Genomic DNA, 27,694 nt, shown 5'->3' with positions numbered 1-27,694 from the left:
TAGCTGGCGGGAATGTCGAAAAGTGATGTGCTGGTCACAGAACAAGGTGGGGTGATAGGCAATAACTAAGAGAATTATATTACTGTTCTGTCTGGGGGAGGTCAGGTGGGGTAAAAATGTGGAATATGGAGAAGATATGGGTGAGAGATTGGTCAAAAACAGACTTCCCTATCCCACCCGACACTGTGATTGACAAAGCCCTCACCCAGTGTCACCTCTATATCCAGCACTTTTGCTCTCACCAGATGAAGGTTCTGGACTCGCAACATCAACCATCTGTTTCCTTATACAGATGCTGCCTAACTTAACTGCTCTCCATTTTTTTTACTGAAGAGACCTGACTCATGTTTATTGCAACTAATGTGTGCTAATGACAAATAAGTAATATCATGGAAAACAAAATATGCTCAGGTACATTTGACATCTAAAGGGATATATGATCATTTTAATGTTAAAAGTTCTGAGGGCAAAACGGAGTATGTGGAATTTAATGCAGAAAAATGTGAGGTTAGCATTTTGCTGCACAGTGAATGGTAGAACTCTGGGTAGTGTTGTACAGCAGAGGGATTTAGGAGTGCAGGTGCATAGCTCCCTGACGGTGGAGTGGCAGGTAGATCAGGTGGTCAAAAAGGCTTTTGGCACATCAGCCAGAGTATTGTATAGAAGTTGGGAGGTCATGTTGCAGTTGTATAAGATGGTGGGGCCACATTTAGAGTATTGTGTTCAGTTTGTGCACCGTTATAGGAAAGAGGTTGTCGTGCTGGAATGGGTACAGAGAAGATTTACGAGGATATTGCCAGCACTCGAGGGTCTGAGCTACAAGCAGAGGTTGAATAGGCTGGGACTCCATTCCTTGGAGCGTAGGAGGATGAGGGGTGATCTTATAGAGGTGTATAAGATCAAGAAAGGTATACATCAGGTAGATGCACAGAGTCTCTTGCCCAGAGTAGGCGAATTGAGGACCAGAGGACATAGGTTTAAGGTGAAGGGGAAAAGTGAGGGATCTAACTTTTTCACACAAAGGATGCATGGAACAAGCTGCCAGAGGAGGTACTTGTGGTATGGACTATCCCAACAGGTACATGGATAGGACAGGTTTAAGGGATATGGACCAAATGCTGGCAGGTGGTTCCAGTGTACCTGGGACATGTTGGCCGGTATGGGCAAGTTGGGCCAAAGAGCCTGTTTCCACACTGTATTGCTCTATGACTATACTGAATGCTTCTATCAATATTGTCAAAATGTGTACAAAAAAATAATGATAGTGCTACAGACCTACAAATGTAGATAGTGGTGTTTCATTATTTCAGAAAGTGGACAAACTACTCATGTTTCATGTCAGTGAAGACATGATAGCTGTGCGTTGGGAAGCAAGTCAACTATACAGACTCTCGACTTCCAAGGACCTCGCAGTGGATACCTAACAAACAATAACCAAGCTAAGGGTGTAAACATTACAGTACGGTATGCATAATTTGAACTTGGGTACAAATTCAGTACATTGCAGTAATAATGAAGTAATGTTCTACAGCAATTAGTTCAAACAAAAGATTTGATATTTTGCCAGCAGTGAATGCATTTCAGCGTAAATGTTGATTAATAATATCACTACATTTGGTGTTCTTTTCATATAATCATGTCAGCAGATTTAACAAAAATAATAAGTAACAATCCAGATTACATGAATTCCCACTATTAAAGCCATTTTAATATATGGAAAATATATCACTTCAGCAGTCTAATATTTTGCAATCAGTAGATCATTTCCAAGTCTATTCTATTTTATTATTTCTATGCATTAAATTATTCAAAATACTAGATTTTCTATCTTTAAAAATTCTATTGCATATCATAAAAACTGCTGCATTTTTTTAAATGAAGCATAGCATGCTCATTTTTACTGAGAACCAAGTTATAAATCAGAAAAATGCAGGCAATGAAGAAACATTTTAAATTACAATACTTTACATAATTTTATATTATGTAAATCAAATTATTCTAACTGGAAAAAAATACTTGGCTTAGAGTCAGACACAGCCCCAAATGAATACATTCAATGGCTTCTTATATTCTTACATCACACTATACTTGAAAATATCAATAATACATTTTAGTGGACGATTTTATGGGGCATACATTTCTAAAATTATAAACATTGGCTTTTTTTTCTCTCTGACCAAGAGATAATATCCTGACTCAGCACATGCTTGGATCAAACTCACTTTCTGGATAAAGGAATTCACTGGGGAACTTTCTACTTGTGCTTATAATGAAAACAATCTGGCTACCTTTTCGGACTGGAAAATTAATTCACTCCATATTCTGGAAGAAAACCACCAATGTTAACTGCATAAAAGCATTTTTTTGTTGATGCATCTGATTTCCACCCTATTCTTCTTTATGATGTTCAAAATAAAATATTAGAAGGTAATAATCAGACCAACCAAGTGTCTCTCCGTCTGCCAAACACAAAAGCCCGTTGTACAACTATTTGTGCTTAATCTAAATTTACGGTATCACATTTTGTTCACCATATGTCTATTGAAGCATAACTATTCCCACTGGTGCAATAAAGAGCTGCTTAGTTTATTAATACAACCACGGATATGCAAGATAGAGCCAGAAACAACACCAACAGCAAACCACCAACAGAAGCTGACTTACATGCCAGATCATGTGATATTGATTTTTCACAATCTATAACGTTCAATTTCCCACAGCAAGCCATTTATCAGTAATTAGGGAACTGTCCCATATTACTGATATTTTGTGTAGATCTGTAAAATGCCCCATTTTCAGAGATTTTTAATTTGCCCTGTTAATCACACTGCATGAATCCAAACACTGGGGCTTCTAAGCTTCTCACTTTACAGTTTATATCATGGTGGTAAGATTTTCAGCAAAAAAAAAATCAACAAATAAGTTTAGTGATCGGGAAATTTGGTGTATTTCAGTACAAAGGAATACCACATAACACTCACTGTACACTGCGATAGAACAAATCTGTATAAATTATTTTTCTTCTTCTGAAAAGGCATGGTCATTTGATTAACAAATGCTCTTTTTTATTTGAAGAGGGGTAATTTTTTCGCACTTCACTTTACTTTTGTCCATTCATTGCTCTCTTGCTTGCTGAAGGGACAGGCAGGTGCTTCACATCTTTCTGAAAGCCACTGCAAGGCAATTTGAATTTCCAAGAGGGCAGCAAAAGGCATACAAATATTAATTAACTAAAAAAATGTAAACATCCCAAATTATAGAAGTTAATTTTATCTCCTATTATCATGCATATTATTTTATTAATTAAAATATGTAATTAAAATGGTACCTTTCATGTAGATTTCGATCATGAAAGCCTCATTAATAGCTACACTATTCCAAAATAAATGGAATGATAAGCTTTGAAATTGACAAAGCCAATCAGTCATGGATTTTGCCTTTTCCCATTGTGTTCGAATTATTTGGAATTGTACTGTAAAACACATTAAAACTTATGTGCTGAAACGTTACGCAACTTTTTGAAACTGAATTACAAATATTCCTTGATATTTTTGGTGCCAGATTACAATTTTTTTTTATGTTGGATCAATCAATACCTCTAATTTCTCTTCCTATCTCGGTGATACAAGTATTTTGGTGCAGAGCTGGTTTTCTGTAAAATTTGCAGCCTGTTTTTGAAGACCCGACAGCCTCTCTTATTTGCAACAATCATTATCCAATATTATTTGCAATCCTCGCCATTTGATTCCTTTAGGAACCCATAAACATAATCTAATCAAGAAGCAGATATGCTGCTAACCTGATTAAATTCTTTCGTTTTATTCAAAAATATACATTCCACAAGTTATTCATTCACAGTCAGTTAAGAACAGCAAGAATAATGAGCTGTATTGAACCTACTGTCTTGAATGGCTGTTCTTAACTGACTATATTCATACCGAGCTGTCCCTCTGCAATCTAACCACAAGGTCCAAAAATCAATTGGACTACGGGCAGCAAAGTGCAAGATCCCTATCCTCGATGCACTAACAACCCCTGAGAGGCAGAGCTGGAATTAGATCATGGAGTTGCATCAAGGCTAAAATTAGTTTAATAGCTTTTAAATATTTCTGGCATTAGAGACATTTAAAAACTAATAAAATTGAAGTAAATAATTAAATAAGTAGAAAATATTTGAAAGAGAAAAAAGTTAACCAAGAACATGGGAGTCATTGAAACCATTAAACTAAGGCAAATAATAAACAATTTTAAAAAGCTGCCTTACCTACAGATCTAGAATCCCCACTGAAATCAGTGGGTGTTCAGGATCCTGCACCAGTTTAGTCTGGCATTGGACCTGAATGGCAATCCCAGCAACACAGAGCCCTGTCATGAAGCTCCATCAGGAATCTAGCAGTGTAATAAATTGGCAAATTGAGTAGAAACACAGGATAACCAAGATGGGTTAAGAACTAGGTACTTAACATAACTAACAAAAATGTAATGCAGAATTTAAAGGGATTAAAACCAGAAACATTCCTCAGACTTGCTAACCTACATTCAATAGTTCTTTAACAAGAATGGGCTGCAGTAGATGATTTAATAGAAACATAAAAGGCAACATTTTCTCACAAAAGGTGGTACATGGAACGAGTTGCCAGAGGAAGTAGTTGAGATACGAACTGTACCAACATTTATAAAAAATTGGATAGGTACATGGATAGGAAAGTTCAGAGTGATAGGGTCAAGTGCAGGCAAATGGGACTAGCTTAGATGGGGATCTTGGGCAGCAAGGATGAGTTGGGCCTAAGTACCTGCTTCCATGTAGTGTGACTAGGAATCTATGTGATAATCTTCCAAACTTCCTAACATTCTACAATAATCACATCTAATTGGACTATTCATTAAAACAGTATTATGTAAGAAAGGAAGGAATGGGGATTCTGGAACATTGGGCTTAATATTAGTTGCTAAAGATGCAATCTATTATTAAGAATATGGTGATAAGCACCAAGCAAAGTATAATCATATTTAGCAGGGGCATGACTGATAATTATTAATAAGAATTTTGTGAAGATGTAAACAGAACTATGCATAAGGGGGAAACCAGTAAATGAAATGTATGTGGATTGTCAGAAGGCATTTGATAAGGCACCATGTAAAGATATTTCATTAAAAAAGTCCACACATTTAGGGATAGCATGTTCATCTGCACAAAAGTTTGGTTAAAGGACACATTTGTTTTTTCAATGCTAACTGCCTTTCACTAGTGGGTTACTAAGATAATCAAAATCAGGCCTAGAGATTTGCATAATTGGCAAAAAGATAACATTTAAAATATCCAGGTTTGCTGATAGTACAAGCTAGATGGAAAAATGAAATGTGACTGGGATAGAAAGCGTTCTGCAAATATTGCTTAGGATACATATACATATATATAGAACATGACATAGTGAAAATATTATTAACCATTTTATCAGATGGCATAAAATGTTATTGTCTCTCCTGTCAGTTCTACAACTGCACTGAAAACAATTTATAACATGAACATACCTTCAACCAAAAAAACGATAGACTCAACTGAATAATCCAATGACATGCAGAATATATATTTAGATATAGTGTAAAATAATAACTATAAATATTACAGAAAATTACAAAACACAAAATATTCCAAAATGTGATTTAAAAGTGTTTAGCTTTCTTAACATTATGGATGCAATCAAATTAGATGGGAAGTGTTTTTTTGCCCAATTTCTCTCTTCAGCTTTCCCTGTTTTCCCAATCAACCCCAGAGAGGATGTCACAAGTGATGCAACATCTAACCAAGTGTAAACTCAACTCAAAGCTGATCATAATCCTCCCTAAGCCATGAACTATTTTCCAGAAAGAACAGCATCCACCAAATAGAAGACAAAATCCCAGATTTAAGGGTAAAACTAATTATACCTCCCCTCAATGTAATCTATCTTTCAAAGATGAGTAAAAAGGTAAAGTAAGTTTTAATGATTCAAGGAAATACTGCAAAGCACTTTTGGACTTTACAATGCAGAAGAATGAGTTTCTAAAAAAAATATTAATGAGTGCCATTTTAAACAACAAATATCATTATCATATCATATATATACAGCCGGAAACAGGCCCTTTCGGCCCTCCAAGTCCGTGCCGCCCAGCGATCCCCGCACATTAACACTATCCTACACCCACTAGGGACAATTTTTACATTTACCCAGCCAATTAACCTACATACCTGTACGTCTTTGGAGTGTGGGAGGAAACCGAAGATCTCGGAGAAAACCCACGCAGGTCACGGGGAGAACGTACAAACTCCTTACAGTGCAGCACCCGTAGTCAGGATCGAACCTGAGTCTCCGGCGCTGCATTCGCTGTAAAGCAGCAACTCTACCGCTGCGCTACCGTGCCGCAGATATGTTCATCATACAGTAATATTCATTTATTTCATTAGGCAAGCGCAGTACCTAGAGGGGCTGAGAAACGCCTTGCCCAACATATATGTTTGTAAATGCGGAAAATGGGATAGCCTTCGGGGTATTGACTCAAAGGAGGGGGGGAAACCGGCAGCCCGTGGCATTTTTATCAAAAATATTGGACCCAGTAACTGTATGATGTGGAAGGCAACAGGGGCGGTGATGGTAGATTGTGCACCTCAGTGCTCCGATTGGAAGGAGCCCGAAGGGGAGGAATTAAAGGTGTAACAATTGTAAAATGAAGTGAATAAAAAGAAGGGATTTTCCCGACCTCGGTGTGTCTTGAGAGGGAAGGCATCCAACTCTGCAGACTTGCAAATAAAATACTTGTTTCTCTAGATTGTCTCGAGCATCGTGATTGTGAGCACTCACATTTGCATCTCACAAATAGGTTGCATTTGAAAAGTATTCTTTAAAAATGTAAATCCAAGAAACAAAAACTCTGCAATGAAACAATACTAACATCTGGAAAAAGATACAATAGAGAAAGTTAGGAGGCCCAGCTAAGAGCACTCATATAAATGTGAAATGTAATTGAAAAAGATACAAAATTTAGAGTATGTAAAACCACGCTGCTGTTCACAAATGGCATCTGAAATAAGTCATTTTCAATTTCATAATAATTAATAAAACTAATGATTTATGATGTGCCAGAGGTCTATTTACTACTGACATATTAAGCTATAGTTTTTTACTGAGTACATTTTTTTAAACTAAATGTATGATGATTATACATATGCCTACTGTTATCTCTTATTGCTATCGTTCAGGAAATGAACTGTATTTAACTATATTAAGTTTATAAATAGAACCTTATAGAAATAACTTGACCAAACAATGTCACTGTAAATTCTGAATCTAATGCATCACTACCAACAGCAGTGCACACAAATTAAACATACTTTAAGATTTAACCTTTCACCGAGCAATGTATCACTGCATCATTTCCTGTGTAGAGATAGCACTCCTGTACTAATCAATCACAGCTAAAGAGAACATACAGTCAACATTCTTAATTAGAGTCTATCCACTCTCCTCTGCTCCCATCTGTCATGAACAATGTTTAAAAATCAGTGTTATTAGTCTTTATTTGGGAGTAGATCTGGTTAACATCTCCATGTCTCAACAGCAGAAATCATTCATCCATCTGAAGTACACTGGTGCCTGATAATTCATACCCCTGCATAGAAGCTGCAGATAACCAGAGCCAAAATCCACTTGAGAGTCATAAATCACAATGTACATGGCTCCCATGCAACCTGGGTTAATTTCTGTTTACAATAAATCTGTTGAGAAAGTTGGTTTGACACTTAAGGAGTCTGGTTTCAGATCAGATGGTGGGAAACGCAAAGAAATCTGACACAAACCCCAGCCACGCTAAGTGTTTTGCCTTGGGGAACTGTGCTTACTGGGATGACATTAGCAGAAGTTGACACAGTTTTAAGAGAGGGTTAACTGCTTGGCAAAACAGAATTTCTTATGTAATATACTGCATAGGTAAATATAGCCTAGTAATAATGAATGCCATGCTTCTACCCTAAAGGATATATCAAAAATAATCACAGCACTAACTTTACAACTTTATCACATCACGAGTTTAAGCTATTGGTTATAACAGTTAAAAACTGAAATACACATTGTTTTAATTTCTCAGCCATATGTAATAATCTTAACTATAGCAGCAGATTAAAGTAAACTTCAGAGAAATGTTACTACATTCAATTCTTTAAACAGTACACAAGTAATTAAACCTTTTGTTTAAACATACAAGGTAGTAAAGCGGAAATATTTTTAAACAAAAGTTAAATCAGACTTCGTTAAGCAACAACTTTTTGACTGTTTGAACAACATACTTCAACCATTAAGAAAAGAGCCACATGAATCATTTTTAAAACATGCTGTTTATAGCTTATAGTGTATAACTTACAGCTTGAGCTAAAAATAATAATTTTGGATTTTGATTGTTCTAAAAGAAAATAGGTCATTATGTCTCTGTATTAATTTGCCAAAAAATGACTTTGAAAAGATCATTCCAAGGAATTATTCTATGCAGTACTATGTTTATTGGGAATTACATTTACATACAGCCAAATTCTCTTCAATACCGCAAATGTTACCACTCAGTGTTACCTTTTTTATATGCAAGAAAATAGCAAATTGAGCACAAATTATTATTACTGAATTACAAAATATGCACAAAAAACACAAATGTAAAAGTAATATCTCCTTGGCAGGAATTACTAATTTAGTTGAAGTGTTTCTAGCACTTTAACAATAATTTTTTTAATATTTATGGTAAAATACATCTATTCATTTCGAAAAAGAATTTAGAAAAGACAAAAGAAATCCCTTTGTTGTATCAAAACTCCATTAAAAAAAATTAAATTGAATGCGTTGTTCTTGATTTTCAGTAGTTAAGTTACTATACCAGTTATACAGAGACCTAAACTAATTCATATCTCGAATTTATGAAACACAAAAAACAATGTTTGGAATCACAGCCACAAAAACTACCATAAAAATTGTCATAAAAATCCATCTGGTTCTTCAAAAGAAATCGGCTAACCTCACCCACTCTGGACAATATGAATTCCAGAGCCACCTTAAATAGTCAACTTTTATGTGTGTTTTTAAATTGCTCTCCAAGCATCTCAGTTGCACCATTGTTTTACATTCAAAGAGAAAAGTAACAAAACTAGAATCACTAGGCATGAAACACAGTTCATGGACCAACCAACTTTGCAAAATACACTCCACAAACAGCCAGGAAGTCACATCTAATTGGGGACAGCTCTCCCATAAACTAGTCAGGCAACAACCTTATATGGTCAATAACTGCAGATGCTGGTTCAAATCGAAGGTAGACACAAAATGCTGGAGTAACTCAGCGGGCCAGGCAGCATCTCAGGAGAGAAGGAATGGGTGACCTTTCAGGTCGAGACCCTTCTAAAAGAAGGGTCTCGACCCAAAACTTCACCCATTCCTTCTATCCGGAGATGCTGCCTGACCCGCTGAGTTACTCCAACATTTTGTGTCTGCCTTATTTGGTCAAATTCACACCATCATACCTTCCAGACAACAATCTATCCTCTTTCATTAGTATACCTAGGTAATCCCCTCTCACTCGTAGAGGAACCCCATTAGAGGTGGCACAAATTGAAAGGGAGAAATCCTTTGCATCCTTAATGTTGTGTTGATTCCAGGCTCCATGAAAGAATCCTGGCACCGATGTTAAACATGGGCAATCTCCTCCAAATTATTTCCTACATACATTCCCTCAACGACGAATCAGTGCTTCTCCAAGATGAACAATATTTAGAAGAAGCTCTGAGATTAGAAAAGGCACAGAATGCACGCTGGGTAATGGACTTCAATGCCCATCACTATTTCCAATTAACCAACGTAAAAGCAAAAAAAAACAGCATTGCCCTGAAGAAGGATTGCCAGACGAAGTTTGCAGCAGGTTGCAAGTGACCCAAAGCACAGGATAGACCAACCTGATCTCATGACAGATGTATCTTTCTACAAATGCATTGGTGGAAATGATCACTACACAGTCACTGTGGAAAAAAAAGTTCTGCTTTACACTAAGGACAACCTCCATTTTATTGTTTGGCACATTAATCTTGTTAAATTGGGCAGACTCAGAGCAGATCTGGCACATCTAAACTGGGCGACAATGGACTATTAACGGCAGCAACATTGTACTGTACCACAATATGTAACAACATGGCCTGGCATGTCAAATAATCTGCTTACTGAAATCCAGTTTGGGTTTCACCAGAATCACTCTGGTGCAGACCTCATCACAATCTTTGTCAGATAATGGTACACGGAGTTGAATTTGAACAACTGAGGCATCATAGAGCTCATGTAAAGCTGGTCAATGAACATGAAGAGAGAAAAATTCCAATGTATTGTGGGGATCGCTGGTCGGTACAGACTCGGTGGGCCGAAGGGCCTGTTTCCGTGCTGTATCTCTAACTAAACTTAATATCCAGACGCTACAAAACCAGCACACAGAAGATTTCATGTGTATCAACTACAAAATGTACTGTAGTTGTTAACACAGGCTCCTCTGACAGTACTTTCCAAACTCATAATCTCTACTTACCAAGGTCAGCGGCCTCATGGAGACCATCACATGCAAGCTCGTCTCCCCTCATTGGGAGCACATTTTATTGTTGGTACACACCACCACGCTGATTTGGGAAAATATTATTATTCCTTCATCGTTGCTGGTTCTAAATCCTGTAACTCCCTATTCAGTAGCACTGAGGAAGTACCTTCACGAAAAAGGTTACAGTAGTTAAGAAAGTCAGCCTACCACCACCACTTTCTCAAAGGTAAAAGGGGATGGACAATAAATGGGCAGCAATACCCCAGATCTTGAAAAGTGAGTAAATTAAAACAAGGCAAATAACTCCATTCAACTCTGAACTGGCATAAAGAATTGCAACTCATAAATAATATTTTGCATATTAAAACAATTGAACATGAGACATGAACATAACCAAAAAATATACATATAAAAAACATTAATAATTCATCTTCGGAAGCTAGATTGGCCAAATAGTTCTTGGTAGTAACAGACATTTTACTGGTACTTTTTTTTAAACTAGTAAGCCTATACATATTTAAAATCAAACAGTGCTATCTTATTTCAAAAGACTCCAGTGAAGAGTTATAAACAAGGAAACAAGCAATAAGGACGATCATACTTTTATATAAATAAGGAAGCCAAATCCAAGTTCATCCAAAAGCTTTCTGGACCAGCATTAATAATGTTTTGCATCTGGTGATCTAAAGCATTTGTACAGGATATTTTTTTCTCCACTATATAATAAAGCTCTTTCCATTCATCATAATAAATGTTACAATAAACTGTTTTAATAGCCTTTTCATAATGTCAGTTGGTCAAACTATTTTTCACAAAGTATTTGCTTTCCAAACCTTTGCTATAATGCAGACTTGAGCAAAGAATTGTGACATAGAAATATTGATAAGGACATGGTATATTCTTGTATTCAAGATAAAATATTTGAATTCATTGGTTTCATTTTTTCCCTGTGTCTCTTCTACCTTTTTATCCTTTATCTCACTTTTTTCTCAATTTTGGGCTTTATGTATATGGAATGGATTATTATACCATATGGTTCACAATATTTTATTCTGCCAATAATGGGGAACTTTTAATCTGTTAAATCATATAATATTAAATTTAGAATCAGTTTTTAAACATGCACTCAAATTCTTATATAATAGTCCTGGACAGTACATTACCTCAGCCCTTCCAATGTCTTTATCCAAATTAGATCCTTTGTGATTTTATAACAGTTTTGAGTCGATGGACTGGTCCACATTCAGGGACTCTGCGACTAACCTAAATGAATATGTCATTGCAGTCACAGACTTCACCAGCAAGTGTGCGGAGGCCTGAGTACCAAAGAAAAGGAGATGCTGGTTTAAATCAAAGGTAGGCACAAAATGCTGGAGTAACTCAGTGGGTCAGGCAGCATCTCTGGAGAGAAGGAATGGGTGACGTTCGAGAGTCTGAAGAAGGGTTTCCACCCGAAACGTCACCCATTCCTTCTCTCCAGAGATGCTGCCTGACCCGCTGAGTTACTCCAGCATTTTGTGTCTACCAAAGAAGAGGATACTTGTCTCCCGTCTGTTCAATCTGAAGAAGGGTCTCAAGCCGAAATGTCACCCATTCTTTCTCTCATGCTGCCTGTCCCGCTGAGTTACTCCAGCATTTTGTGTCTATCTTCAATTTAAACCAGCATCTGCAGTTCCTTCCTATATAAGAGGATACTTGTGTTCCCCAATAGAAACCATGGATGAACCGCAAGGTTCACTTCCAGGTGAAGTCCAAGTCTGCAGCGTTCAAGTCAAATGGCCTGAGCGATATAAGAAATCTATATTCGGCCTTTGCAGCACTATGAAGGATGCCAAGAGGAAATTCCAGACCAAGTAGGAGTCGCAAGGCAGTGATACAGATAATCGTAGATTGTGCCAAGGCTTGCACGCTATAAATTGACTACAAAGCAAAGGCGGGAACCATTGATGACACAGCAGATCCATCCCTAATTAGTGCAATGCATTCTATGCTCACTTTGAAAGGAAGATCGGTGGTGGAAACTCACCTGCCCCATCAATCTCAGATGAGCCTGCACCAATAGCAGACATAAGATTGCTCTTTCTGAGAGTGAATCTGGGGAAAGAAACTGGCGTGCCTTAATGACTACTGTCAGTGGCTCTGACATCCACCATCATGATATTTTTCGAGAGAGTGATGATGGCGCACATTAACTCCAGACTTCCAGTCAGCCTTGACCCACTGCAGTTTGCCTTCCATCAAAACAGGTCCTCATTACCTCTCTGCCACTGGATCCTCAACTTTTGGACCCACAGACTACAATCAGTGGGGATGTGGCAATACTTGCTCTACAATAATTTTAAAAACCGGTGTCCAGCAAGGATGCGTTCTCAGTCCCTTACTATACTCCCTGTACTCTCTGGATGTGCAACTGACACTGTATTGCCTCGATGCAGCAAAATCAAGCATTTGTTTTTCATCTGTCCTAGCTGTATTTCATGAATGCTTCCTTCTTGCCATGATAACCAAAAACTACAATTGCCACTTGACCAAACCAGTGCACAGCATTTGATTAATAAACCCAACTAATTTAAGCTACTTCTTATTGTTTAAGATACTGTGACATTGAATCAACTAAGATAGCTAATCAGCCATTTATTCACAAGCTAAGATAGCTAATCAGCCAGATGGCTTGTCAAGCTCTCCAAGATAGAAAATCCAAGATAGACAGTCCTTCATGTCATAGCACTCTAAATTAATCCACTTAGCAACAAGCAATCTGCTGGAACTCAGCTGTTCATACAGTGCCTGTGGAGGGATTTGGACAGTCAGCCTTTCAGGTCTGATCCTTCATTTGGACTGAAAGAGGGGAGAGTTAGTTTTAAGAGATGCAGGGGGGGGAGGGGGGGCAGGGCAACAACTGACAAGTAATACGTGAATCCAGGTAAGGAAGAGTTGTTTAGCAAATGGGATGAAATGGGGGGAAATGGGGGAGAGAAGAGTGCTCCCTGCAGATGATTGAATCCATGATGAAAGGAAAATGAACCATGGAACCAAATAAGGGGGATTAACTGTGTAGACAGGAACAGAAGAGAAGGGGACAGAATGAAGGGAGCATATGAGTGATGGACAGATGGAATGAGTGAAAGAAGCGGTTGACAGGGCAGTAGGGTATGGTTGAATAAAAATGTGTGGGAGGACGTGGATAGATCAGAAATGTAGAGAAAGAGACGGAGAGGGAGGGGGCACAGATTATCTGAAATTGGAGAATTCAACGTATATTGCCCTCAGGTTCTAAAGTACCCTGATGAAATATGAAGTGCTGTCACTCTAGTTTGCGATTGGTCTCACCCTGGAGGTAGAGGGGGGTGAGGACAGACAGGTTGGTGTGAGAATGGAAAGACAAGATGACTTGCAACTCGGAGCTCCAGATATCCATAGCAGGTAGAGCGCATATGCTCGGCAAAGTGGTTGCTTAGTTGGTGTTTGGTCTCGCCAATGTAGAGGAAGCAACATCGAATGCCAAAGAAAAGGTCGAAAGCGGTGCAAGGGAATGGGAAAACCCATTCAAGTCCCTGTATCGAGGTGAGGGAGGTGATGTGGGGTGGGGAAGGGGGAGGGTTAATGATGGAGGGTGAGGAATGGGCAAACCAGGGAGCCACCCTTCCCTTCCCCCATCTGATTCAATTTGCCAATCAATTCCTCTGCTGGGCGGGGGGCTTCAATGTCGGGAGTCACGACCGCCCCGACGTGCAGCAACAGTGGCAGCGTGTTCGCCCGCCCCGGATCGCGGGGCTTGGGTCGGCCCGCTGCGGACCTTTCACCGTCCGGCGCGGCCTGCAACCATAACAACCTGACCGCGGGAGAAGACGGCAGGGGAAGGGAAAAGTCATTGTGGCCTTCCATCACAGTGAGGAGAGGACTGGAGGAGACTCACTGTGATGGATGTTTCTTTTTTTGTGTGTTTTTGGGGTTGTGTAATTTGCCTATTTTAATGCTTTATTGTGTAATCTGCCTAATTTAATGCTTTTATTGTTGGACTGTGGGTGATGGAATTTCGTCCAAAGAAATCGGTTTTTTGGATGACAAATAAAGCTATCTTCAATCTTGAATCTCTTGAATCTCTTTAAGGGACAATTCAAGTTCTTCATGGGAGGGTTGTGTGTTAAATTTCCTCAGATTCTTGCTCCTTTATAAGGAGTAAAAATATTTGAATTGATTGTGATCCTCTGTGAGGGCGGCACGGTGGCGCAGCGGTAGAGTTGCTGCCTTACAGCGAATGCAGCGCCGGAGACTCAGGTTCGATCCTGACTACGGGCGCCGTCTGTATGGAGTTTGTACGTTCTCCCCGTGACCTGCATGGGTTTTTTCCGAGATCTTCGGTTTCCTCCCACACTCCAAAGACATACAGGTATGTAGGTTAATTGACTGGGTAAATGTAAAAATTGTCCCTAGTGTGTGTAGGATAGTGTTAATGTGCGGGGATCGCTGGGCGGCGTGGACTCGGTGGGCCGAAGGGCCTGTTTCCGCGCTGTATCTCTAAATCTAAATCTAAAAAAATCTCTCATGATAATAAAGCTTGTTAACACCACATCAGGCTGGCCAAGTCCACCGAACTACTCCTGTGGTCTTCCTTGCCCTCTCTCACATTGAGACCATCTCACTGGTCACTGCATCCCAAAGTTCAGTAGCATGATATGGATGGTATAATAGAGACAGGAGGAGGCCATTCGGCCCTTCGAGCCAGCACCACCATTCAATGTGATCATGGCTGATCATTCTCAAGCAAGGCCTGATTGAGAAGTATAGTGAGGATGCCCCATCCCCAAATTGCCCTGAACATGTCCACGCCGATATGTGGCATTTCTGACTGCAAAATTTATAATTAATTCTTTTAATTCCCCCAACATTAAGAATCATTTAAAACATGAAGTAAATATTTTGAAAACATCAACTAAGCCAATTAGATACATTTATGGATAATTAAAGATTGGTACGAAGCAAAATTAGTTGAAGTATACCACAGTATTCCTTTGTTTGCTAACATTGGTTTTGATAATGCCCCATATGGCAAATTAATCAAGACAGAAAAATGCCATGGAATCCAAGGGAAAGAGAGAGCTGGATTAAAATCTGGCTCATTGGATGCTGGTCACTGACAACATTGTTTTTGGAGATTTATACAATTTTAAATATTCAGTATAGACCTCTTGCCTTTTTATGCCAAGTAGAAGTGATTTGAACATATATTCAAGAGTCAGGATTAAGAAATATGTCAATGATACCAAAAATGACTGTGATTGATGGTGAAGATGTTGTTTTCTTTCAAATAAAGACTGAAAGATTTAATTATACATTAAATTATAAGAGAGAGTAGAATGTATTTGCCTTGAAGATAGACACAAAAAGCTGAACTCAGCGGGACAGGCAGCATCTCTGGAGAGAAGGAATGGGTGACGTTTCAGTCGAGACCCTTCTTCTGACGTATTTGCCTTTCCTGTCCACGGTCCTTGCAGGATTTCAACTTGAAATAGCAACAATTTCTTCCCCTCCCCACCCCTCCTCTCCCCCCTTCCCCTTCCCCTTCCCCCTTTAGATATTGCTTGACCTGCAGAGTTTCTCTGGCAAACCTGTTACCTTTCCTAACTGGGGATTTCATATTTCATATATGAAAAGACATTGGAAATTACTCACATGGTTCAATGGTCTTAAACTGAGATTGCATATAAATTTTTCATATTTAAGAAAAGCTATTTTGAAATACAACTAAAATAACAAGTTACTCACTTTTATTTCCAACCAATGCAACCAAAGGTTGTTGTTCAGATTCATCATTTACTTTCTTCACTGCGGCATACCAATCTTCAAGGTTTTCAAAACTCTGGTAATTTGTGATATCATATACCAATAAAATACCCTAAGGGAGAGTAAAACAATGAATCAGTTTATTATTCACTTCAAAATAAAACATCACATGAACTTTGATTGAACATAGATCAAAACAGAACAGGCACAGATCCTTCAGCTCGCCAGCTCTGATGCTATTCACAACTAATCCCAACTGCCTGCATGTGATCCAGGTCCTCTTTTCACCTGTTCCTGTGTCTGTCTAAATGCCTTAAACATTGCTATTGGATCTGCTTCTATCATCTCCTCCGGAACCTGGTTTGGATAGAGTGGATGTGGAGAGGAAGTTTCCACTAGTGGAAGAGGCTAGGACTAGAGGTCCATAGCCTCAGAATTAAAGTATAGTCTTTTAGGAAGGAGATGAGGAGAAATTTCTTTAGTCGGAGGGTGGTGAATCTGTGGTATCTAGGCTATGGAGGCCAAGTTGTGGATATTTTTAAGGCAGAGGTAGTACAGGTGTCAGAAGTTATGGGGAGAAGGCAGGGGAATGGGGTTAGGAGGACGAGGTTGATCAGTCATGATTGAATGGCGGAGTAGACTTGATGGGCTGAATGGCCTAATTCTACTCCTATTCCTTATGACCTTATGAACCACGTTCCTGGCACCTACCATTCTTTGTGTAAAAATGTGTCTTGCAAATGACTAAACTTTCTCTCTCTCACCTTAAATCTATACCCTCTGGAATTTAACACTTCCACCCACGGAAAAAGGATTTGAACTATCTACCCTATCCATGCCTCCATTAACTTTAAATATTTCCATCAGGCTGCCACCCAGCTTCCAACACTAACAGAAAACAATCCATGTTTACACAAATCTCCTTCTACCTGTAGTTACTGCATTCTAATTCAGGCAACATCCTGGTAAACCACTTCTGCACCCTCTCCAATGCCTCCACATCTTTTCGCGTGTGGCAACCAGATTTGCACGTAATACTCAAATGTAAACTAACCAAAGTTTTATACAGTTGCAACATGACTTGCCAACTTTTAGACTGAATGCCACAACCAATGAATGCATGTTGCCCCATGCCTTCTTTACCAGCATATCCACTTGTGTTGCCACTTTCAGTGAGCAATGGATTTGCACCCCGAGATATCTCTGAATCAATAATCTCAATGTCACTCACAGTTTACTTTCATTTGGTATCTAACTTCCCAAAATGCATCACCTCCCACTTGTCTGGATTGAACTCCATTCCCATTTCTATGCCCAAATTTCAAATTGACCTATATATATCCAGATGTATCTTTATAGAACCTCTCTTGCTATCCACAACTCGACCAATTTGGAGTCATTTTCAAACTTTCCCATCGCCACATGCATTCTGATCCAAAGCATTAACGTATATTACAAACAGAACAGATGGGAACATCATTGGTCGTAGAACTCCAGGCAGAAAAAAACCCACCCTCTACCATTATTCTCTGCCTATGATGACCAAAATAATTTTGGATTCAATTTACTAACTCACAATAGATCCCATGTGATTTAATCTTCTGGACCAGCCTACTATGACTGACCTTGCCAAATGCTATGCTGAAGTCCGTATAGACAACATGCACTACAAGTGAGACCAAAAATAGCAGGATAGTACCATTGAATGTGTGGCTAATGAGCTAGTATAAGAGAGAGATGTTCTGTTGCCTGAATTATTGCAATCTATGCCAGGTTAGGTTGAGCCTGTTCAATAAGAAGAGGTTGCAGCTAAACTCTGTAGGGTTTAAACTAGTATGGTGATGGGTAAAAATGGAGCAATAGGTCTCAGAAGAGGTGATTGAGCAGAATGTAGCGATTAAGTTAAGTAAGTACTTGGAACTATGACATTGTAGCCATTGCAGAAACTTGGTTGAGAGAATGGCAGGACTGGAAAGGCAAGGTATGGATCTATCAGACATGACAGAGGAGAAGTAAAAGAGGTAAAATAATAGATTAGGGAGACCTTCACAACTGCATTAAGAGCAAGTCTACATGGGTAGAACACAGGAATAAGAAAGGTGCAATCATTATGATGGGGTAACACTAAAGGCCTCCAATAACCATCAGGAGATGATGCTAGTAGATCATGGAAAGATGCAAGAACAACACAATTATTGTAGTAAGTGATTGTAATGGCCCCAATATTGACTAGGACTGCCTCAGTGCCAGGGCCTGAGATGGGGCAGACATTGTTAGATACGTCCAAGAGGTTTCTTGAAAAGATGTGTAGATAGTCGAACTTTGGATAGATTCATACTGGACCTTATATTGGAGTAAGTGTCAGTGGGGGAGCATTTTGGGAACAATTACTATAGTTTTCAATAAGGACAAGACTGGTCCTTGGATGAAAGTGTAAACTGGGATAATGCAAATTACCACAGCATTGGGCAGGAATTGGAGAAACTAAACTGGGACTAGCTGTTTGAGGATAAAGTCATATCTTGTTACAGCAAACATAAACACAATGAAAGCATTCCTAAAGTTACGTAAATTGGCGCTCTCAGTAGCAAGATCCAAGACTATTTAATCAGGTTTAAATAATTATACTGTCTAATTGTTATTGGGTCAATTTTATTTTTTTTGCCACTGATCTAATGTTCATATCTGATATTATGAACATCAGACACAACTGTCAACAAACTACAAAATGACAACAAAAACAGATTGTTAATGTTAATCCACCTTTCATTAGATTAACAACAGTTTGATCATGGAGCTGTTTCACTACAGTCTTTCGTCTCTGTTGTGGCAATCACTAATTATTACCTAGCGACTGAGAAACAAATGTTGTAATACATTAAGAGAAGCCTTTAGAAACAATTTTGCCTGCAATTTACAACTGTAAATTTCCAGATATTTTAACTGGTCGTAGACTAAGAGATTGTGGCACAAAATATTGTGGAGATTTTAAAAATGAAGGATGTTAGTAGCTACTAGACCAGGTGGACCCGTTAGGCCCATTCCTCGTAGAGGGGGAACATGGAAGGGGAGAGCGTGACTGAGTGAGCCCTGGACCCAAAGCCTCTCCTGTATTGGTGTAGCACCCTCAATCCCCCCCCCATTCAATCCCCCTTATCCCCTCTCCTCCCCCCACTGACCCACTCCATCCCCCCTACCCCACCCCCACTTGGCCCTCCCCTGCCCCCACCCCCACTCCCCCAGCCCAGCCTCCACCCCCATTCCCCCTTCCCACCCATCCCCACACCCCCACTCCCCCACACCTCCCTCCCTTCCCCCACCCCCACCCCACTCTCCCTGCCCGCATCCCACTCTCCCCCCCACCTCCAATCTTCCCTCCTCCCCACCCTCACTCTCCCCCACCCCCACTCTCCCCTCCTTCCCAGCCACACTCTCCCCTTTGCCCACCACCCCTCCTTTCCCCCCACCCCCACTCTCTCCTCCCCACCCCCTCCCCCCCACTCTCCCCTCTTCCCCACCCCCACTGTCCACCTTCCCCCCACCCCCACTCTCTTCCCCCACCACCACCCCCTCCCCGTCCCCCACCCCCACTTCCCCCCACCCCTCCTCCCCACCCCCACTCTTCCCTCCTCCCCACCCACACTCTCACTCTCCCCCACCTCCCCTTTGCCTACCACCCCCCCTTTCCCCCTGACCCCCACTCTCCCCGTCATCCCCACTCTCTCCTCCCCCACCCACTCCTCTCACACTCTCTCCTCTCCTGCCCCAACCCTCCCCTCCTCCCACTCGGCCCCCACGCCCACTCCCCTCCGTGGACCTGTTGGCGGCGAAAGCCACTTACCGAGCGTGCAGGGAGGAGGAGGGAGCACCGGACTACTCGAGGTAGGCAGCGCATCGGCGGCCTGGTCGAGCTGAGACTACTCGAGGCGGACAGCGCGGCGGCTGTGACCCGGCAGAGGTAGGAGGCGGACAGCGTGGCAGGGCGGTGGGGCCTGGGACTACTCGAGGCCGGTGGCAGCGGCGGGAGCTGGGACTACTCGAGGCGGACAGCACGGCAGCTGGGCCCGGCCGACGGGGACTACTCGAGGCCGGCGGCGGGAGGCGCGCACAAGATGGCGGAGCGTGAGGAGGAGAAGAGCGGCCGCCATTTTTCTGGAGTTGCGACGGGGCCGTCGGTGGAAGCGGCCGCTAAAGGAGGAGGAGAAGAAGCTGCCCGCTGGTGCTTGTGTTGCGGTAATGGTGCGGGGCGCTGGGCCCGGGCAGGAGTGGGGACTCGTGGACGCCGTGGGTTGAAGGGACGGATGAGTGGACCATCAGTGCGACCATCTCCCTCCTGCTCGGAGTACCCCCCGTGTGTGGGAGAGTGGGGCAAGGAGAGGGGGCAAGATGGACCCCGCTAACGGCGTCCATCTTGTTTGGTCGAGTGAGGAGAGAGGTCGTAAATGCTACATTGTGACGTCATACGCAGAGCACTTTGAAAAATTTGGTTTGAAATGAAATCAGAAATGAAATTTTGAAACTTTAAAATCTCCCTAACTTAAAAAATATAAGACCAATTTAAATAAAACTTGTTATAAACAGTCGCCAGGACAATGGTGATTAAGTTGGTGCTAAAATTGTGGCGCTATGGTTTACTGTTTTGGCTGTAGGTCCACATGCCCACAACCAAATCTCAAATTTCAAAATTTCAGAAATAGATATATATATATATAATATATATATATATATATATATATATACATATATATTTATATACATATATTATATACTAGAACAAGTGTGCCCGTTCAAAGCGGGCCCGTTGGGCCCGTCCCCACACCCCCCATTCTCTCCTCCCCCAGCCCCACTCTTACTCTCCCCACACTCTCCCCTTTGGCCCGTCCTCTTAGGGTTTGTATCCGGGAGGGGGTGAGGGAGTGAAGGGGGGAGGGGTGAGGGAGAGGGAGGTTTGGGGGAGGGAGGTGTGGAGGGATCGAGGGGGAGGGAGTGGTGGAGGGAGGGAGGTGTTGAGGATGGAGGGAGGGGGGGAGGGTGATGAGAGATGGGGTGGTATTTGTGGAGGGGGGAGGGAGGGAGGGGGGGAGAGAGTGGGGGGGAGGGGGGAGGGGAGGAGGGAGGGATGGGGGAGAGGGGAGGGATATGGACCTCCCCGTTTCCCAGTACCCCTCTTTCCCCCACCACCAAGTCCCCTCCGCACTACCCCTGTTGTCCCATTCCCCATTCTCAGCCCCCTCCCATCTTCTCTACCCCAGACACACTCTTAGCATCAGTTAAAGGCCCGGGGGGGGGGGGGGTGCGGGGGATCGGATCAGTGAAAAGTCCGGGGGGGGGGGGGGTGCGGGAGGTCGCATTATTCAAAGGCCCGGGGGGGGGGGGGGGATAGCGGGGAGATGTTCTCCCGGGTGTGGGAGAGAGGAGAGAAGCAAGGGGAGAGAGGCACAGACGCACAGCAGCGCCACGCTGAAAGCCTTCAATAAATCAGTAGGGGGGGGGGTGCATGGGCATTTTGACGTCACACGCTGAAGGCCATGGAAAAGACGGCTGGAATTTTTAAAAAAAAACTAAAACCTCTGTAACTTAAAAAATATACGACCGAATCAAATAAAAATATAATTTTCCAGCAGCGTTCAGCGTGGTGATTAAGGCGGTGCAAACATCGTGGCGCTACGGTTCACCGTTTTTGCCGAAAATCAGCCGAAAAAATGAGAGATTTAAAAAAAGACTTTTAAACCTCTGTAACTTAAAAAATATACGACCGAATTAAATAACAATATCATTTTGGGCAAGCGTCCAGCGGTGTGATTAAGGCGGTGCAAAAATTGTGGCGCTACGCCTCACCGTTTTGCAGAAATCAGCCGAAATCACTGTTACAAATATACATACAAGTCAGAGTTTTAGTAAGATTAGATATGTATATATATATATATATATATACTGGATGGATGGATGGATGGATGGATGGATGGATGGATGGATGGATGGATGGATGGATGGATGGATAGATAGATGGATAGATACATAGATATTCAAATACAACTTGTTTTGAGTACACCATCTGTGATTGGACCGATTTTATAACTGAAAATGGCATAAAACTCACAATTATTGTCACTGAAAAGTTTTAGTGATATTAAACTAAATTGTTACCCCATGACAGTCTGTAATATTGAAGTACAGCACATTCTTAACTCTACTATACTGCATCCATATAAACATCATAAGAAAAATGTCACCTATTGTAACGTCATTTATGAATAAAAGGCAGCTATCGTGCATATGGATCTCAGCTTCATAATCCATAATAGAGTCATAGTCATAGTGATACAGTGTGGAAATAGGTCCTTTGGCCCAACTTTCCCACACCGGCCAACATGTCCTGGCTACATTAGTCCCACCTGCCTTAGTCCATATCCCTCCAAACCTGTCCTATCCATGTACCTATCATACTTTTTCTTAAACGTTGGGATAATCCCAGCCTCAACTACTTCCTTGTATTTTCTGTAGGATGTACCCTTGAAACCGATCAATTTAAGAATTCATCCAATGATTTCATCAATCTTACTGTCACCATGCCTTTGCAATAATTTGAAATATTTCATCTTAATCCAGTCACTACATAACAAGTATAGATGAATGGTCGGTCCTGACCCAAAACATCCTCCCACAGGTGCTGCCTGCATGCTGAGTTCCTACAGCAGTTTGTTTTTTTGCATTAAAAATATTTATTCTCAAATGCTGTGCTGTTTATCTATCCTAGTCTCTAACAATCTAAATATCACGGGTATATATTAGTTTGCATGGAGATTAAAAAATGCATAAGTTCTCACCTGAGCTCCATAGATGTATTTATCCAACATTTTTCCTCCAATGGTTTGTCCTCCAATATCCCAGACTTGCAGTGTAACATTTAAATTGCCTGCATATGGAGAGACATGGGTCCAATTAGACATGAATTGGCAAAAGCAAAATTCCAGAAAATGCATTCAAATTATTTAGTTTTGGTTTATTTTGGTGTAACAGTGCTGGAATAGCAGTGAAATGGCATCACCATTGTTGATAAAAGCATCATTAATGGTTTCCTTAATTGTGTAATTTTTATTCTATTTATACCTGTAAATGAAATATGGTCCAAACAATAAAGACAACAAAAAAGTTTATGAAACACAGAAAAGCTACATAGAAAAGTTTCATCATTAAACTATGTAAATAGTTCATAAGTGTCTAATTATGGAGTCACAAATTAAACTTGGACCCGAAGCAAACTTTTGTGTTTATCATCAGAAAAGTATTAAGTATATAATGAGCAGAGTTATAATATTTTTCTTCACAACTGTTTAATTTTGATACAGAAGTTAACCAAAATAAATATTTTAAAGTTTATTGCAGTTTATTTTGCAGCAGTTTACATTTGGCAGAAACAGTCAACATATTAGACCATTTATCTACCATACAGAGAAGGTCTTTCTGTGAGAACTTCAATGATTGCTCCTCCTCTCCTCTCCATCACCAAATGCTAGAGGAAAAAACTGAAATAGTAGCAATGGAAGAAATAAATGAATCAACAAAGTTTGCATTACATTAAAAGAATAACAAGTTTCACACTGACCAGTTCATTCTGGGCTGAATTTAAAACCCGCACTGGGAGTTAGTATTAACCTTGTAAAATATTTTTGGCGCAGCTTTTAACCTTACTTTAAGTGTCAAAAGCCAAGGATTGAACTAAAAACATTACTTTGGCTATTTTTCATTAACGAGACTGAAATAATCCATTCAGTGGAATAGTCCTATTTACTGGATGGTTCCCAAATAACTGTTAAAACATATTTTACAGTAGATCCTTTAAGAAAAGGTTTACTCTATATTAATCAAATGTGAACATACGTAATGATGAACAACCACACACTTCTTTCAAGCTTACCTCTTGCCATGAGTGCTCTTCAACCACCATTTCTGGTGCTTTATTAGAAATATACCTCTCAGTACCACGAATCCTTTAAGCAGTCAAATTAATATTTTCATAAACGGCAGCAAATCAATCACCAATGTGTTAATTTTTTTTTAAGTGTTAAGTAGAAAAAATATTCAACGTGCTTAGAATTAAATACATTGGGCTGAATTGTCCTGGACCAGCCGGCTACACGAATTCTCTGCCCATTTTAATTTCCCAGCTGCACATATTTTTGCAGATGCAGTGGATTGATTAAGCTTGACACTGTTGAAATCCTCTCCCATCACCTGATAGCTCACCCCATGTTGTCAGACACCTATGTATTGTGTGTGGGTCTTAAGGAGGGTACACAGCAGTCTTCCCTCTGGGACGCCCCAAGTCTATGAAGGTTTGCCAAATGTCAAAAGACGTGTAAGACTTTTTAAACAATTTTTAAACGTCTCAAACAGCTCAGGAAATTTAAAACATAATCAAAATGATTTCAACAATTAATTAAAAAAAGATATTTATCATGAAAAAAAAATTCACTTTAAATCACTTTAAAACACAAACAAATAATTTTAAAGATTATGATAAAGATACATAGTTAAACCAATAGCCATCACATGTTTTTGTACTCAGTAACTAAGCCATTCATAACGAGAGGAGTTGAGTATAGGAGCAAAGAGGTCCTTCTGCAGTTGTACAGGGCCCTAGTGAGACTGCACCTGGAGTACTGTGTGCAGTTTTGGTCTCCAAATTTGAGGAAGGATATTCTTGCTATTGAGGGCGTGCAGCGTAGGTTTACTAGGTTAATTCCCAGAATGGCGGGACTGTCATATGTCATATGTTGAAAGACTCGAGCGACTAGGTTTGTATACACTGGAATTTAGAAGGATGAGAGGGGATCTTATCGAAACGTATAAGATTATTAAGGGGTTGGACATGTTAGAGGCAGGAAACATGTTCCCAATGTTGGGGGAGTCCAGAACCAGGGGCCACAGTTTAAGAATAAGGGGTAGGCCATTTAGAACAGAGATGAGGAAAAAAAAAATTTAGTCAGAGAGTTGTGAATCTGTGGAATTCTCTGCCTCAGAGGGCAGTGGAGGCCAATTCTGAATACATTCAAGAGAGAGCTAGATAGAGCTCTTAAGGATAGCGGAGTCAGGGGGTATGGGGAGAAGGCAGAAACGGGATACTGATTGAGAATGATCAGCCATGATCACATTGAATGGCGGTGCTGGCTCGAAGGGCCGAATGGCCTACTCCTGCACCTATTGTCTATTGTCTATTGTCTATTGTCTGCCACTCCTCTTTGGTAGACATCCAAAAATGCATTTCCCTCGCTCGAACTGAAGAACATATCCCCTTATCTCTGGCCTGAATGATTTTTTTTTTCTAAAACTCCTTCATACACCTCTTATAGGGAAAAATGTCAACTGAATGGTGTCATCATCATTATGGCAGTACTCTTTAAGGTTGATGGCTAACTCCTCTCTACTGAGAGTCACTGCTCCATTGCTGAACACTGATGGCATAATGGACAGTCAAGTGCTCTAGAATATAACTAGGGCATTAAAAGTCCAAGACTTTCAAAGACACCAACATTTGATTACCCAAAATTCATTACAGAGCAACTAGGTTTCAGCCAACTTGATTTAACCCAATGTTGCCGAATAGTTTTGTATTATTTTTCAGAAATCTTCTCCAAACTTAATGTTCCAACAAGCTAATATCAAATTGAATTAAACACCTTATATCTTCCATAAATGATCCATCACATGGAAAGAAGGGTACATCACCAGAGTCAGGAGTGGTTCCAGAGGACTGGAAAATTCTGAATGTAACTCCGCTGTTCAAGAAGGGAGCAAAGCAAAAGAGGTAAAACTATAGGCTGGTTAGCCTGACTTCAGTAGTTGGTAAGATTTTAGAGTGCATTAAAAAGAATGAGGTTTCCAAGTACTTAGAAGCACATAATAAAATAGGCCAAAGTCAGCATGATTTTCTGAAGGGTAGATCTTGCCTGATGAATCGGTTAGAATTTTTTAGCAGTATAGACAAAGGAGAGTCACGGGACGTTGTCTACCTAGACATTTAGAAGGTCTTTCATAAGGTGAGGCTGCTAAACAAGATGAGAGCCCATTATTAGAGGGAAGATATTGGCATCGATCGGTTAGCCGAATGGCAGAAAGCAAAGGGTGTGAATAAAGAGGGGCTTTTCTGGTTGGCTGCCAGTGATTAGCGGTGTTCGGTGCTGGCTCGGTCCTGGGGCCGCTACGCTTCAAGTTGTATATAAATGATATGGATGACAGAATTGAAGGCTTTGTTGCCAAGTTTGCAGGTGATACAAAGAAAGGCAGAGGGACAGGTAATGAAGAGAAAGCAGGGGCTCTGCAGAAAGAGTTGGACAGATTGGGAGAGTGCAGATGGAATATAGTGTAAACAGATGGAATATAGTGTAGTAAAATTCACAGTCATTATTTTGGTAGGAGGAGTAAAGGCTTAGATTATTTTCTAAATGTGGAGAGGATTCAGAAATCAAGGTGCAAAGGGACTTGGGAGTGGAGACGGCTGTGGAGACCAGGTCATTGGGTATTTTTAAGTTGGAGATTGACGATTTTTGATTAGTTAGGGAAAAGGCAGGAGAATGGGGTTGAGTGGAAAGATAGATCAGCCATGACTGAATGGTGGCGTAGGCTCGATGAGTCGAATGACCTACTACTGCTCCTATGACAGTAATATTTGAGCCTAATATCACACTTTTGGAAAACAAATAAAAATTATTCTAAGCTGCCTTTATGTGCATCATAGAAAATGCACAAAATCTAGTTTTCTAAAGTTGGATATCTGTAGATTTCTGTTAATTTAATAAAATTAACCCTCTAGTTATCATGCACTGCAGCACTAATATGCCTTTGCATTCTAAGAAAAATTGTTCACAAATGAAGCAAATCTACTTCTAATTCCCATTTTGATAAAGGAGCTTCTTAAAAACAGTGAACCCTTCCATTTATACAGCAGTTTTGATGAAGCGAAACATCCCGAGGGACATCACAAGAGCATTATCAAAACAATTGACATGGCGTTACATAAAGCCGTGGACGTATGATCAAAAGTTGTCAGTGGGACCAATAGTGACAGTGTCAAAGAAGCAATTTAAGGAACCAATTTCTGATCTCAGGACATTGGCAACTAAATTTGGGGATGCTCAAGAGGCTGGAATTAGAAGAGCACAAATATCCTGGAAGGTTTGTGAATTTGTGATCGAAGTCAGTAGGAGGGTAAAGCTGATTGATATAAAAATCTTTATTCATTAGAAGTAGACAGACTCTTGGAGACACTCTCAGCAGAATCTCCAAACTCAAAGTACACTGAGTTTATACGTGTTTTAAGCAC

The 27,694-nt window shown here is 40.5% G+C and overlaps 1 protein-coding gene across 6 annotated transcripts in view; it reads right to left on the bottom strand.

The window, feature by feature from the left end:
- rab28 (RAB28, member RAS oncogene family) overlaps window positions 1–27,694 on the bottom strand; it is a 105,011-nt gene that overhangs the window by 60,274 nt on the left and 17,043 nt on the right. For all 6 annotated transcript variants that reach the window (XR_013547405.1, XR_013547406.1, XM_078401260.1 and 3 more), the window contains exons 3-4: window positions 23,199–23,287; window positions 16,354–16,483 (exon numbers count right to left, since the gene is read on the bottom strand). Coding sequence is in view for 4 of the 6 variants with exons in the window: in XM_078401260.1 (XP_078257386.1) it covers window positions 16,354–16,483; window positions 23,199–23,287 (219 nt within the window). In the remaining 2 variants the exon portion in view is untranslated. The remainder of the gene's footprint in view (window positions 1–16,353; window positions 16,484–23,198; window positions 23,288–27,694) is intronic.

The sequence above is a fragment of the Rhinoraja longicauda genome, chromosome 1 (assembly GCF_053455715.1).
Source record: "Rhinoraja longicauda isolate Sanriku21f chromosome 1, sRhiLon1.1, whole genome shotgun sequence".
NCBI lineage: Eukaryota > Metazoa > Chordata > Chondrichthyes > Rajiformes > Arhynchobatidae > Rhinoraja > Rhinoraja longicauda.
Note: the sequence above shows the minus strand (reverse complement) of the source record. Positions and strands in the feature narration are given on the sequence as shown.